Source organism: Staurois parvus, unplaced genomic scaffold (assembly GCF_062004578.1).
Source record: "Staurois parvus isolate SC_StPar_1 unplaced genomic scaffold, SC_StPar_1.0 ptg000562l, whole genome shotgun sequence".
NCBI lineage: Eukaryota > Metazoa > Chordata > Amphibia > Anura > Ranidae > Staurois > Staurois parvus.
Genome location: NW_028318358.1, coordinates 3,704,329 through 3,719,344, shown reverse-complemented (window position 1 = coordinate 3,719,344; position 15,016 = coordinate 3,704,329). Strand labels below are relative to the sequence as shown.

The 15,016-nt window shown below is 38.4% G+C and overlaps 1 protein-coding gene across 2 annotated transcripts in view; it reads left to right on the top strand.

Moving 5' to 3' along the window:
- NCKAP1L (NCK associated protein 1 like) overlaps nucleotides 1-15,016 on the top strand; it is a 294,538-nt gene that overhangs the window by 225,918 nt on the left and 53,604 nt on the right. Inside the window, exons 28-29 of one of the 2 annotated variants that reach the window (XM_089691400.1) lie at nucleotides 4,573-4,689; nucleotides 13,004-13,113. In XM_089691400.1, the coding sequence (XP_089547526.1) occupies nucleotides 4,573-4,689; nucleotides 13,004-13,113 (227 nt within the window). Of the gene's footprint in view, nucleotides 1-4,572; nucleotides 4,690-10,685; nucleotides 10,965-13,003; nucleotides 13,114-15,016 lie in introns of those variants that run through there. The other variant, XM_089691401.1, reaches the window with a different exon arrangement.

Genomic DNA, 15,016 nt, shown 5'->3' with positions numbered 1-15,016 from the left:
TATAGCAAATGCAGGGGTAATAATTTGATTCACTGCTCAACACGCTTTTTTTTGGCATAAGGTATTCCAATGGTTTTAAGGTAATTTTGGGGTGCTGATTCCAAATCTGGCATCAGTTTTTGTCTATCACATCAGGTTTTTGAGATATCAAATATTGCATTTTCAATCAAAACAGCAAATTTATGCTCATATACGAATAGCTATACAGGCATACATAAAAGAATAAGATAAGATACAATATACAATAATAATGAAACAAACATTTAATGAGCCGTAGCACAAAGTTGTGAGTGACTACATATCAATGTGAGTGAATGCATATTACCATGTAAGAATTGAATTGTGAAGATAAGAAAAATATGTACAAAAAGGTCATTCAGAATAGTAATGTTACATCTGCATAAATGACCTCTTCTTTGACGATTTCCGATGTACAGCTTGTGGAATGTCTCTGATCAAGGACCACAAGTAATCTGCCATCATGTTTGAGTCCCATCCGCCTTGGTAACGTTCTTCCATAACTTTAATGTCTTGATGAAAGCGTTCACCTTGCTCTTCGCTCACGTGACCCGTGTTCTCTGGAAACTGGGCCAAGTGACTATGTAAGTAGTGAACCTTGATGCTCATTCTAAATCCAAGTGCTTGGAAACTCAAGAGCAGCTCCTCCACAATCTCTCGATAGTTGTCCGCTTTCCTGTTCCCAAGGAAATTCCGCACCACATCAGAGAATGCATTCCAAGCTCTAGTCTCTGCCACAGTCATTGTTGTAACAAAGTGTGGATCCATGATGAGTGTTCTTATTTGAGGGCCATCAAATATTCCTGCCTTGTTCTTCTCGGCACTGAGACTTAAAAAGGTTGAACATATATAGCTGAAGCAGTCTCCAGTGTGATCAAGAGCTTTGACGAATTGCTTGATTAACCCAAGTTTTATGTGCAGTTGGGGAAATACAATTTTATTCCTATCAACCAGAGGCTCCTTCTGGATGTTCTTGTCACCAGGCATCAAGTTGATTCTTGGTGGCCAGTTCTTTTTAACACAGTGTTCTAATGTAGCCCTACTGTCCCAGTAGCACAGGAAACAAGGGTATTTGGTGTGACCTCCTTGCTGACCCAGCAGAAAATTAACCATTTTCATATCAACACAAATTACCCATCCATGAACATGGTATTCCAATCTATCCAGAACAATCTTGATGTTGGCATACTCATCTTTCATTTTTACAGAGTGTCCTATTGGGATTGAACCATATATATTTCTGTTGTGAAGTAACACACATTTCAAACTCCTTTTACTACTGTCAATAAAAAGTCTTCATTCACTTGAATCATATGTGGGCAGTCCCATATTGAGAAGAAGCCCTTCAACATCATTACAATAAACAAGTTGACCATCTGAATAGAAGTACTTTCACAGTGCTGCTTCTCTTTTATGATAAAAGGAGACACTAGTGCCAGGTCTGAGTAGTCCTTTCTCTTGCAGCCTGGAAGCCAACAATTCAGCAGACTGCTTTGGCAAATACAAATCTCTTACAAGATCATTTAATTCAGGCTGACTAAACAGAGAAATGTTATCACAATCTGCATCAGATGGTGTATATTTGATCTGAGCATCATCATCATTATCTGTAGAAGCAGGTAAACTGAGGGATTCAACATCAATCTCTGGTAGCTCAGTAAATACAGGCACAGGTATTTCTTTACAGTGCTCAACTGGTCGTCTGGCAAATGGGATATCTGGGTATTGTAAGTGTTGTTTGTTTTTCTTATTGAAACCTTTTACATTGACAAGGCAAAAGTAGCAGTTATCCAAATGGTTTGTAGGTTCTCTCCAAACCATTGGCACACCAAACTTTAGCTTAGCATTCCTTCCTTTAGACCATGATTGCAAAGTTTCAACACAAGTTTTACACATTTTGTGAGGAGCCCAATTTTTGTCTTGGTCTCCAAGTCGTACTTTAAAGTAGGCAGGATAAACCTTCTTGACAAAGGTATTGATGTTGCGCCTTTGATCCTGCAAAGTGAAGCTGCCACAGATGTAGCAGAAGATATCTGGGTCATTACTGCATTTTTTTGGATGTTGTAGCCATTGTTAGATCACGCCCTGCAGAAGGAAAATATTAAATAAATGTGGATATCTACATAAAAGGATATTATAAACACACTATCCTAAATATACAGCACCATATTTTAACACTAAAGCAGTCACTGACTCGCAACAACTTGCAATCATAAGTGACAAAGAGTTAATTTTGGGTAAAATCAATGAAAATGGGGTATGCCGATAGCATAAAAATGAGGTGTGATAGAGCAAATATGAGATTAGATTTGGAATCAGCACCCTGAAATTAGTCTAAAACAGCTGCAAACGTCCAGGCCAGAATTTTTTATATTTTTTTTTTTGTTGACCAGTGAATTGTGTGGAGTGTACCATGTTTGGCTGAAATGGAGGAGTTATGCCCCCAAGAATCCAATCAGTTTCTAGCTGTTTTCTAGTGCAGAAACTCCAATTTTCCTTTTTTTTCACTTTAAGGTCTCTGACTGAGTGTTTTATACCAGTTTCAAATCTATCATTATTTTCTATGGCGACTTCTAGCCGGGCAACAAAATTGCTATGAAATTGCTATGAAATAGCTGTTCCATTATTTGCAAGTCATTTTCCCATCTACAAAGATGCAAAAAAGGAAAACTTCAGTTTTAAAGCTAATTTTTGTAACCTCCATATATCCTGTATGTTGAAGCCCAACTGGACTTTCAGTTTAAATCAGCTAAATACATTCCAGGTGTATCAGTACAAAAGATGTGCAAAGTCTTACAGTTTGATTTCTTTAGAAAGCAGTCACAGCCTGAGTAAAAAAGCCTGTCCCATACCTGAATGCTGTTTAGGTAGACCCTTGCTCTCTGTGCTGAAACTTTGAAACTGTGCAATACAGCCCTGCTAAGTCAGAACTAGAGCTCTCTATTCCAGTGTTTCTCAATTTTTTCAGTCATGACACCCTTTGAAAGCATGCAAAATCTTGGAGGCGCCTTAGTCTAAAATGGGGTTTCGCACTAGAGTCCTCAGTCCCCCCCCCTTCACATCAAAGTTCTCAGTTCCCCTCCCCCCACCTTTTCACAAGAGAATCCTATTGTCCAGCCTTGTCACCCCACCATAGTTGTGGCAACATGGCAGGGGGCCGGAGGTGGAGCAGGTCCAGAAGAAGGTGAACTTTAGTCCCCTTCTGAGTATTGAGGCCTGCCCTGAAAGCTGCCCACCCTGGATTAGCGTCATGGGTGTGTATAATGCTGTCCATGTGCTAGTGGCCAGCCCGTCGGCTCCATGAAAAGGTAGAATGCTATGCAAAAATACCAGATACAGCGCAGCACCACTATCAACCCCAATCAACACACCAGCGATATGGAGCATCCTGACTGAGAAATGCTGTTCTAGTCAACAGGGAACATAATTGGAGAACTCTATCTCTGACTCAGATTGGATTACAAACACAGCTAGATGACTCAGAGAAAGGACATACACATTCTCTCGTAGCAGAAATGGATATTTGATCTGAAGAAGCAATCAACAAGTTCATAAGTAGTACTGGGCTTTCTTATTATAAGGTACAACATACTCTGCAAATACTATATCATGGAAGCACCATGTATTTATTGTTAATAAAAAAAAATTAAAGTGGTTCTGAAGGCTGAAGGTTTTTTTACCTTCATGCATTCTACCTGCCTAAGCTGCCTACTGCAATTTAAAGAGAAGTCTGCTATCTGCTTTCAGCCAGGACTTCAAAAGTGCTCAGCTAAGAGATCATCTAGCTGTCCTCAGTGTGAATAGTTCTAATTTTGGAGTATCCTACTAAATTCCGCATCCCCATCCCCATCCCCAGTCTATCCCCGGTTCTACAATAAAACTCGAAAAACAAACATCCCCTAGACTGGCCATTGAAGACAATGACCGAAAGAATGTGTGTACCTGGCTGTGGAAAATACTTTGTGCCTGGCTGTGGGGTGAAGAAAGGGGGAAACATGGGCAAAAATACAAGCGCCTCCTTCAGCGGTAGCACTACACAAATATCAATTCAGTTTGTGCTCAGTAACACCAGCTCTTGTTCATAATTGTTTGTTACATCAAATAGAGAGTGTACAAATTATAATATGTATACTCAGAATTAGAATTCAGTAGCTACAGAAACATATACTCATGGGTAGATTTGAAAATTACCAGCAAAAGCAAAACCAGCGAATTCCTTTTAAATTTTGTAATTGCCATTTTTAAAAATGTTATACGGTACCAGCTCACTTTACATCTAGTCGTGTCTCCTGTTTATCAGACTATGATATCTAATTTGTTAAAGTCATGGCTTCAATCACACAAGTATAGGTATATTATTCAGAGTGCTTGGGGCTTGGCATTTTGATAAAGGTCTTCTTTTATAATCTGATCAGTGTACTTCAATGTGTTAAATAAGAGAACATGTTAAGTAGTAGAATTAGATTGTTTTTTTCCCAATTTCTCGTTGAGCGTAGATATCTCTTAATGAGGCCCAGTGCTCTGTTGTTTACATGCATTACTATTCTTTCACAGAAAGTTCCTCTCTTGATGAAGAGTACAAAGTAGCCTGTCTGCTGCAGGTATTTCTGGCAGTGTCTCTCCCTCTGCTGGCCTCTGATCCCATGTCCTTCTACAGCATCGAAAATGATGGTAAGAAAGACTATTAGAAAAAGAAAAATGATTATAGGGCTGCTTTATCTATGTACATTTAAACTACTGCTGACTTTTTAGCACACAGACACAAACATTCCATTGTTTAAAAATGAGAATTCGTAAAGTTCATATGCACTAAGAATTATTAAAAAAAAATTAAAGTGTAAACCTCAGACATGAAAATTAGCAAAGCAGATTGCGATATACTATGTACTTGCATGAATTGAAAGCACTGAGTGTGGTTCTGCTGTGATCTCTCCTCTCTCTGCTGACTGCATGAGTCACTTCTGACTCCGGGCATAGCAGCCTAGAGGGAGACAGACCCCCACCCAACACATAGCAGTTGACTCAAGCCTGTGTAGAGAGAAGGAGTGACTCTTCTCTCCAAGCAGATATCAGATATTATTATTATACAGGATTTCTATACCGCTAACAGTTTGCTCAGCAGTTTAGATATCAGGGAACTCTATGCTCTAGCTTTGCAGTGTGTATAACATCAGATCCCCACCCCCTGCTGCTAGAACTGAGAAAAAAAATCCTTTCTTCTGTGTGCTTTTAAAACAGTCTACATAGGCAGTAGCTACAAATAAACAGGTACAACTTATGCAGGAGGATTTGTTTCATTTTTGTGAATCACCTGAGGCTAGGCACTTCCCTGGTTATATGTATACAAACATTTTAAAGTACAGAAAACCATACGTGAATGATATGTTTTTTTTAAAATATATATGGTATCTGTAAAGATTGCACATAAAGCAGCAATCAGGTAAATTATTTGGTTTAGTACAGTAAGTTTGCCAGATATCTGACATGTAAACATATTAGTAGTAATCCGGGTACGGTATATCCAATATTTGCTGTGGGATTTGTTAATGCAGATAACAGTGGGTTATGGATGTGGAAGGTGTATGTTGAAGGTAAGCACATCCCAGTGTATGGGTTTTTTAAACAATCGACCAAGTAAGGGGGAGACGAGGTGATGTGAGCAGCGGTATGGGGATCCTGGTTGGGTGGCAACAATAGGGAATGGAAGATTGGGGAGGGCCCAGGAGAGCTGATAGGGAAGTCATGGAGGTTGTGAATTTTTTAGCGAGTAGAAATGAACAGGTGGTGGGTGCCTAGGGATCTTCCCTCTCCATCCCAAAATGAACGCCTGCCTTTAATACTTGAGCATCTTACAGAACATTATAAGGGTAGTGAGGAGCCACTGCATAAGAGAGCATCATACTGGACATAGTAGAACCAAGTTCCCCAAAATTTGTGTTCCCCTGTGAAAGAAAATAGGTTCCTCCATTCACTGAATATAATAAAAACTGATGCTGCGCTACTATTATACTAGTATAATACTACTAGTATTGTTGCTGTACTGTCTCCCTTTATATTGTAAAGTGCTGAGCAATCTATTGGCACTATATAAATCCTGTATAATAATAATAATAATAAGTGAAAATCACACATAAAAATGTGACAAATAAATACACAAATAAATGTTCATGAACTAAACGATTGAATGAAGTGACCTAAAAAAATTGTGACCAATATACATATGTGAAATCATATAAATAAATGTCAATACATATATATTGTGAATACAGTACATATAGAAAAATATGCTACAAATTACATAAATATTGTGAATAAATAAAGTGCAAAGTCCCAATCAGTGGAGTCTTTTGGTGCATCACGGAGGGGACATCTGAGGTATTACTGCTAGGTGCAACTATTTGGAGCGTGCATGACCATTGCTGGTGTTTCATCCATGTAAGTGGATTTCCCTGCCCCAGTATCAAAGGGACATGCAAGGATACCATCGCTGAGCATATGCATTTGAAGCATGTATGACCCTTTATGGGTCATGGCTGGAGGTGAGCGCACACACTAGCTGGTGGAGGATTTTTTTTAGTGGTCACTGGTTGATCCACAGTTTATTGAGGATTTATACACTGATTGGGACTTTGCACTTTATTTTTCACAATATATATATACATTTTATATTTTTCTTTATGAATTCACAATATATATGTATTTACGTTTATTTATTTGATTTCACATATGTATATTGGTCACTATTTTTTTAGGTCACTTCATTCAATCGTTACGTTCATGAACAATTATTTGCGTACTTGTCACATTTTTGTGCGATTTTCACTTATAATTGCATTTTAGTGCTTTGTGGGGTATATAATAATATTTTTGTTGAGGTATTTTTTGAGTAGCACAGCATCAGTTTTATTATATTCATTTACACTGTTTGGATCCCGGTTGGGTGCTTGCTGCAGCTCTTGCACTTTAGGGGTAGCGGCAGTGCAGGAGGATTTTATATAAATTTTTCCTCCATTCAATGCGTTTCATAAATTTTTGGCTATTCACAGTGATATCGTAGGAGTGCTGGGTTGCTTCCACATCACAGGTGTGCAGCTGCTGGCTGCATTAATTAAGTGAGAGAGGGCAGTTTTTCTTGCTATGAAGTTGTGAAGTATAAAAGGGCAGGTCATGGGAAATGGTAAAAACTGACAATGTCACAAAAATAGAGCAGAAACAAGCCACCTAAAATGACACGAATAGCTGGTGTCATTATCATATCTCCGACTCACTTGTATAAGTGTGGATCCATAAACCCGGAATATGCATACTAGACAATATGGTAGTGTGACAAGAGCACCCCTACCTGAAAACAGAAGGTTACTAAATGATCCACGCGGAGTAATATGAATTCAAAAAATTCAGACAATACTTTATTTGATCACATAGATCATAAGGAGGTTAAACATGAGCACGGTGAACATGTCAAACAAATAAAATCATGTTAAAAAGCACTAGGCGTCTTCATTATAGGGTCATTCTAGCAAGTAGAGCACCATATATGGCAATATAGGGTAATGGTGAGGTAATTCTCCTAGATTTCTATGGATTTCCAGCTTATATTAGAGTGAGCCATGTATACAGCAGATATATTCCCAATATACGTCAGGAACCTCCTGGTATGTGAAAGCTGGAACACAAAAAATACACAATGTATGTATGAGAATATAGGAGCTAAATCGCATCCAGGCCTCACCAAGCCTCCCTCTACAGCAATAAGTGGACACTTCAATTACCTTCTCAGTTGTAAGACTGTCATACCCGCTTCTCAAATATAGGGACTTCCTGGGTAGCCACCCCAAGTGAAACAAAGTCCACAGTACCAAATGATTCTGGGAATATATATAAAAATATAAATGTATAGATCACAGGCATCAAGTAAACCCTGAAAACAAGGAACACAATATGGGTATATTACCATCAATGAAGATCAAGAAGACTCCCGTCGACTTGAAATAAGATCAGGTCCTTGGTGCTTGTTCAGAGGTGCATATGGGGGTGGGAAGCCAGGTAGTCACAATACGTAGATTCCAAACACATATAATATGTATGTAGCAGGCCGTGAGAACCTGAGTCTATATACCCAATAAAGGGTTTCCAAAAATTACTCAATCTGAGAAAATTGAAGCGGTTTCATTAGGATATGGCTATGTCACAGCATACAATGCCTGAATAGGATAGCGTGTATATATGTATATATATGTTATCCTCTGAAGAGGATTTCAAAACATTCCCCGTGTATACAGGGTAAATTAGGCCCATATGAGATGCCTTCTTAACTCCATATATGCTCTATAAATCTGGACAGCTGTAAGCTTAAATAACTTGCCACCGGTGGAAGATATATTCCCCTAGGGGATTGCCGTTTGCGAACCGCTGTAATAGTAGCCTTATGGTAGTTTTTCAGAGGGCCTCGTGCCTTCCTAGCAAGGAGGTGTGACACCGCCGTTCCTTCTCACCTCATGGGCGCTGCACCCTATGAAGACGCCGAGCGTAGTGACGTCAATACGTTGACGCGTTTCGTCCGCCAATCACCGCAGACTTCGTCAGAACTGGGAGGGGACTTCAGTCCTTTGCCTTATATGGTGCACTAATTGCATACCAAAGAGTCTCCACCTCGCCATCTTGTGTTGAAAGAGTATCACTACATTTGAAATATCCAAAGTGAATTAAAACACAAATATTAAATTTAAAGTGACTGCTGGCAATAAAAAGGAGAGACCATATTACTGTAAATCAGATCATCTTTAAAGAGGATAATGGAGAAGAATTATTATTATAGTAATTATCATTCAAATAGGGAGACATCAAGACAGGGTTCAACTTCCTAATTTTAATATTAATCTAGTTATTATAGGAGTTTAATATATAATGGGAATAGGAAGAATCACATAGTTAGATTCATACTTTGTCCAGATAGATCCATATTTCATTCCCATATATAGTTCCCCAGTACAGGTTATAACTCAAGATATGTTAAAGGTTCCAAAAAATTCAATTCAAAAAAACCCCAAAATTGAGTTCTGTGTTTAGTCCATATGGGACAAGTGCACCCAGGGTATAGATCCAGAACTTTTCTTTTTGTAGGAGGACTTTATCAAAGTCCCCCCGACGAGCTGAAATATTCAGCAGGAAAATCCCTTTCACTTTCAAACCTTCTGTTTTACCCCCGTGTACTTCTTTAAAGTGTTGTGCCAGTGGGTTCTCTTTCTCTCCCTTTCTTACATTCCTATTTTCGTTTCTGATATCTCTCAGATGTTCACCGATCCTAGTCCTGAGGTTCCTTTTCGTTTTTCCTATATACATCTTCTTGCATGGACATTCTATCATGTATATTATTCTGCTGCTGGAGCAATTAATAAAGCTTCGTATCTGAAATGCCTTAGATTTATCATTGTTAAAGAACTGATTAGACTTATGTACAAATGGACAAATTTGACAGTGGCCACATGGGAACATACCACATAGGCCGGTCCTCCTAGTTAACCAATTTCTTTGTGGTGCCCTCTGAAACTCTGATTGTACTAGTATATCATTTAAGTTCCGAGCTCTTTTTGCTACTATTTGGGGGCTCTCCCCTACCACTCTTGCTATCTGTGGATTTTGAGTTAGTAAGTACCAATGAGAGTCCAGGGCCTTCTTGACTTCACCCCATTGTTGTCCAAATTTAGTTATGAATCTTACCGGTTGATTTACCGAATTCGCCCCTGCCTTTGATTTTGATTTATTTATAAGCTCCTCTCTTGTTCTACCGAGGGCTCTTCACTACGCTCGGCGTCTTCATAGGGTGCGGCCCCATGAGGTGGGAAGGAACGGCGGTGTCACACCTCCTTGCTAGGAAGGCACGAGGCCCTCTGAAAAACTACCATAAGGCTACTATTACAGCGGTTCGCAAACGGCAATCCCCTAGGGGAATATATCTTCCACCGGTGGCAAGTTATTTAAGCTTACAGCTGTCCAGATTTATAGAGCATATATGGAGTTAAGAAGGCATCTCATATGGGCCTAATTTACCCTGTATACACGGGGAATGTTTTGAAATCCTCTTCAGAGGATAGCATATATATACATATATACACGCTATCCTATTCAGGCATTGTACGCTGTGACATAGCCATATCCTAATGAAACCGCTTCAATTTTCTCAGATTGAGTAATTTTTGGAAACCCTTTATTGGGTATATAGACTCAGGTTCTCACGGCCTGCTACATACATATTATATGTGTTTGGAATCTACGTATTGTGACTACCTGGCTTCCCACCCCCATATGCACCTCTGAACAAGCATCAAGGACCTGATCTTATTTCAAGTCGACGGGAATCTTCTTGATCTTCATTGATGGTAATATACCCATATTGTGTTCCTTGTTTTCAGGGTTTACTTGATGCCTGTGATCTATACATTTATATTTTTATATATATCCCCAGAATCATTTGGTACTGTGGACTTTGTTTCACTTGGGGTGGCTACCCAGGAAGTCCCTATATTTGAGAAGCGGGTATGACAGTCTTACAACTGAGAAGGTAATTGAAGTGTCCACTTATTGCTGTAGAGGGAGGCTTGGTGAGGCCTGGATGCGATTTAGCTCCTATATTCTCATACATACATTGTGTATTTTTTGTGTTCCAGCTTTCACATACCAGGAGGTTCCTGACGTATATTGGGAATATATCTGCTGTATACATGGCTCACTCTAATATAAGCTGGAAATCCATGGAAATCTAGGAGAATTACCTCACCATTACCCTATATTGCCATATATGGTGCTCTACTTGCTAGAATGACCCTATAATGAAGACGCCTAGTGCTTTTTAACATGATTTTATTTGATTGACATGTTCACCGTGCTCATGTTTAACCTCCTTATGATCTATGTGATCAAATAAAGTATTGTCTGAATTTTTTGAATTCATATTACTCCGCGTGGATCATTCAGTAACCTTCTGTTTTCAGGTAGGGGTGCTCTTGTCACACTACCATATTGTCTAGTAAAAACTGACAATGCTTGAGACACATTAAATGGTCTAACAATGTCTGTTAAATCTAAATTATGATTCGGCACTTATATTGATGGCAAGCTTGCAAAATATTTGGTTTTTATGATTAGTCATAATTAATTTTAATATGTGTAAGTGGTCTTTGACAAATGGTAGTATTTACTATTCTTCAATTATAGCTGAGACCAAAAGATATACAAGTTAAGCTGAAATAGTATATACCAGTTGAAAGTTGAGTAGACTATATTTAGATATAGTTGGTTAAAAGTATTTGGTAGTTATGTCAAGGTTATTAGAAGTGACTTACTATTACAGTATGTATTTTAATAGTATTTGTTTGTATTTAGTATACGTTTCTAACATTGATACATATATACATTGATATGTTCTTAAGCTATACTATACTTTAAATATAGCTGAGGGTTACGTCATTAGCTTATAATATTATTTACATCAGCATACATATGTTCCTGTCCATCAAACATCATATGTATAGTATCCCCTCCCTTTTATGAAATGGCTTTTCTAAGCAGTAATACTTTCCATAGAAGGTATTAAGATCACTAACTATGACGTACATTTGCCTCATAAAAGACCATCGGATAACGGACAGAGAGACACTCACTCACACACACACTTACAAGCTACATGACTCTTGCATACACACGTCTGAGAAGCTGCAACAGGTGCATACTGAGATCACTTCCGGCTACAATATAGTCACATCCGGCTTTTCCTTCTTCACAAAGTCAGAGAACGGACAAGGACATGGAGTATCGCACATGGCAAGGACAGCCATGACAGATAATGGTGACTTTGTTTTAAACGTTTGCTTGTCATTTTTACAGTAGTTTTATCTACATGGAACTGTTCATAATACGCTTTACATTGTTATTTGACACCATTGTGTGATAGAATAAAATCACACTTCATTTTTTATTTCAATGGCTCTTTCATTCATAATCGCCTCAAGACACTAGAAGAAGTATTATATGTGTCTAAAAATCCAACAATGTCACATAACCAGAAGATGGAGTATGTCTCTCTTGACTTGGCCGTATTCTAAGCATGTTTCTGGGGAGGCTCAGACTATATGATTTGTGGTGCGTTTTACCAATGGGTGAGAATTTTGAAAACAGCCTCCTGGTTCTTAGTACTATAGAGGTTTTATGTGCATAACAAAGTATTCTGTCTGTTTGCTCTGTTGTGAACGGAATTTGTAAATTTTTTTCCCGCTTAGTTAAGTATGTAGGTGTATATTATTGTATTATTGTATTGATCAAAGAGTGCATTAAGGAGACTGTGGGGTTCAAGTGGCTTGGTTGGGGAAAATGTTCATTAGTGCTATCATGCAATGATTCTTGTGTAATTGCAAGACAGAATGTCTAAGCCTTGGGGGTTTATGAACCCATATGAAGTGTAGAAAGGTATTGTTCAGAGTTTACAGGAAGAAGGCTGGAAATGTAATAAGTAAACATACCGCATCCCTCGAACCATGAGAAGAGTCTTGAATGCCGTTGGGTAAGGTCCCTTTTGATTTAGGGGCGGGGATGGGAGATTATTGCAAAAGTGGTAGAGAGATTCTGGGGGATCTTGGTGCCAAGATATTTAAGAACAATTGTAGACCCTTTGAAAGGTAAGTTAGCATTTAGGGTTATTTGTTTGTTGTGTTTCTAAAGCATGGTGCATCATAAACTATTGCCTTCCTTTTTTAATTAAAATACTTTTTCAACCTTTTTATACTTTATTGCATCTGCATGGCATTCACTAGTGTACATTTCTTGATCATGACAACAGTGAACCATACCTATATAATATGTGTTGAAATAAGTGATGTATTCTAACGAACTACGCGTTAAATTTCCCTTTGTTAGTGTTGGTTGACATGCTTCCCAAGGTAAATATTTAAGGACTGACCTTATATTTATCAAAATGTGTTTGTTTTTGCAGGATACAATAATAACAGCCATTGCCTGGCCAAAGCTATCATTCAAGTGTCTGCTGCATTCTTCACCATCTATCATAAGAATATAGAGACACACCTCAAAGAGTTCTTGCTGGTAAGCAGTTGTCATGGTATTTTATAAATATCACAGTTTAGTGTAATGTATTATTATTCAAAAATATTTTTTTAAATGGTCACTTAAAGAGGAATGCTTACACATAGCAAAACACTGGAAGCTTAGATTGCACTACAGATGCTAGGATTTTTTGTTCCAGGTGCAGGCCTATTCTCTATGTTATGCTTGCGGAGAAAGGGTAGACTATCCAGATTTCTCCATGTTGCATGATTAAACACAATGGGAGAACTCTTAAATTCTTTAACATAGAGGTTCAGTAACGTGTCTATGTTATGTGTCTTTTTATTGTAAAATAGCAATATTGCTTAACCGCTTTCCTGCCACCCTATAGCAAAAATACTGCTACAGGGCGGCAGGGATGCGCTAAATCACGTATACACACACACACACACACACACACACACACACACATATATATATATATATATATATATATATATGATTTTGCATTTCCGGGTAGTGCCCTACCCGCTCCGCCATTGGCGGCCTGAGCTGTCGACCACCGGGTCCCGGCCAGTGATTCACTGACGGGGGAGAGACCAGTATGTAAACAATACAGATCTCTCCCCTGTCAGCTGCTGCACATTGCTTTGTATGGCTCTGCTTACAGAGCCATACAAAGCAATGTGCTGAGACAGTGAAACACACACACAGCACACAGTAAAACAGCCTACAGCACACAGTTAACCCTTTGACCATCCCAGATGTTAACCCCTTCCTGCCCAGTGCCATTAGTACAGTGTCAGAGCTTTTTATTAGCACTGATCACTGTATTAGTGTCACTGGGGATGTCAGTGACAGTTAATCAGTTCCCCCCAGTGTCAGAATGCCCGCTGCAGTCCTGCTATAAGCCACTGATCACCACCATTACTAGAAAAAAAGAAAAGAAAATCCAGTATATATACCGCCATTTGTAGACGCTGTAACTTTCATGTAAACCAATTACACGTATTGGGATTTTTTTTAGCAATGACATGCAGCAGAATACATTTTGGCCTACACTTATAATGAAATTTGATTTTTTAATTTTTTTTACTGGACATGTTTTAATAGCAAAAATTAAAAATAAAAAACGCACAGGCGATCAAATAACACCAAAAGAAATCTCCATTTGTGGGGAAAAAAGGATATAAATTTAATTTGTGTGCAGCGTTGCATGACCGTGCAACTGTCAGTTAAAGTAACACAAAAAATGGCCTGGTCAGAAAGAGGGGTAAATCCTCTGGAGGGCAAGTGGTTAATATAATTCTTAAAAGTAAAAAGATCAACAGACCCTTAAATTAGCAATCTCCAGGTACATGATTGTGGCTTTATCTACTATCATGCTTGGGAAACCCAACACCCAAAGTACTTTATTATGGAAGTGCTATCTTGGAAGTTTGAGATTTGGCCTTCCCACTCCCAGCTCTCTATTGGTCAGTTAGGTTTAGGCTGCTTATCACAATTATGGTCCAGTAGAGAGAAGATTGGGTGGGGAGAAGGCAAGTAAAAGCGTTGACTTATTATTTTTTATTTGCATAAAGATAGCTCTGGGTTTTAAGAATAAGGATAATTATTTACTGGCCTAAAAAATTTCTTCATGCCAAATCATTAATGCTGATTATTGGATTATATGGAATTTTGTACATCAGGGAAGCCCTTGCTCTTAATATATATACGTAACTTGACTGTTTCCTCCTGGGGAAGACTGTAAAGTAACTTTAATTTAACTTACATATTCATTTACTATACCCTATTTACACATTGTTTTATAAGGTTTAGCAAGTGCTGATATATAGGCCAATTTCATTGGTCATTGTTGCCTTGTCATCACACCTATTTACTTTAATACCCTCTAGCTTCATGGTAATATTTGCAGTAAATCACTTTATTTCATTAAATG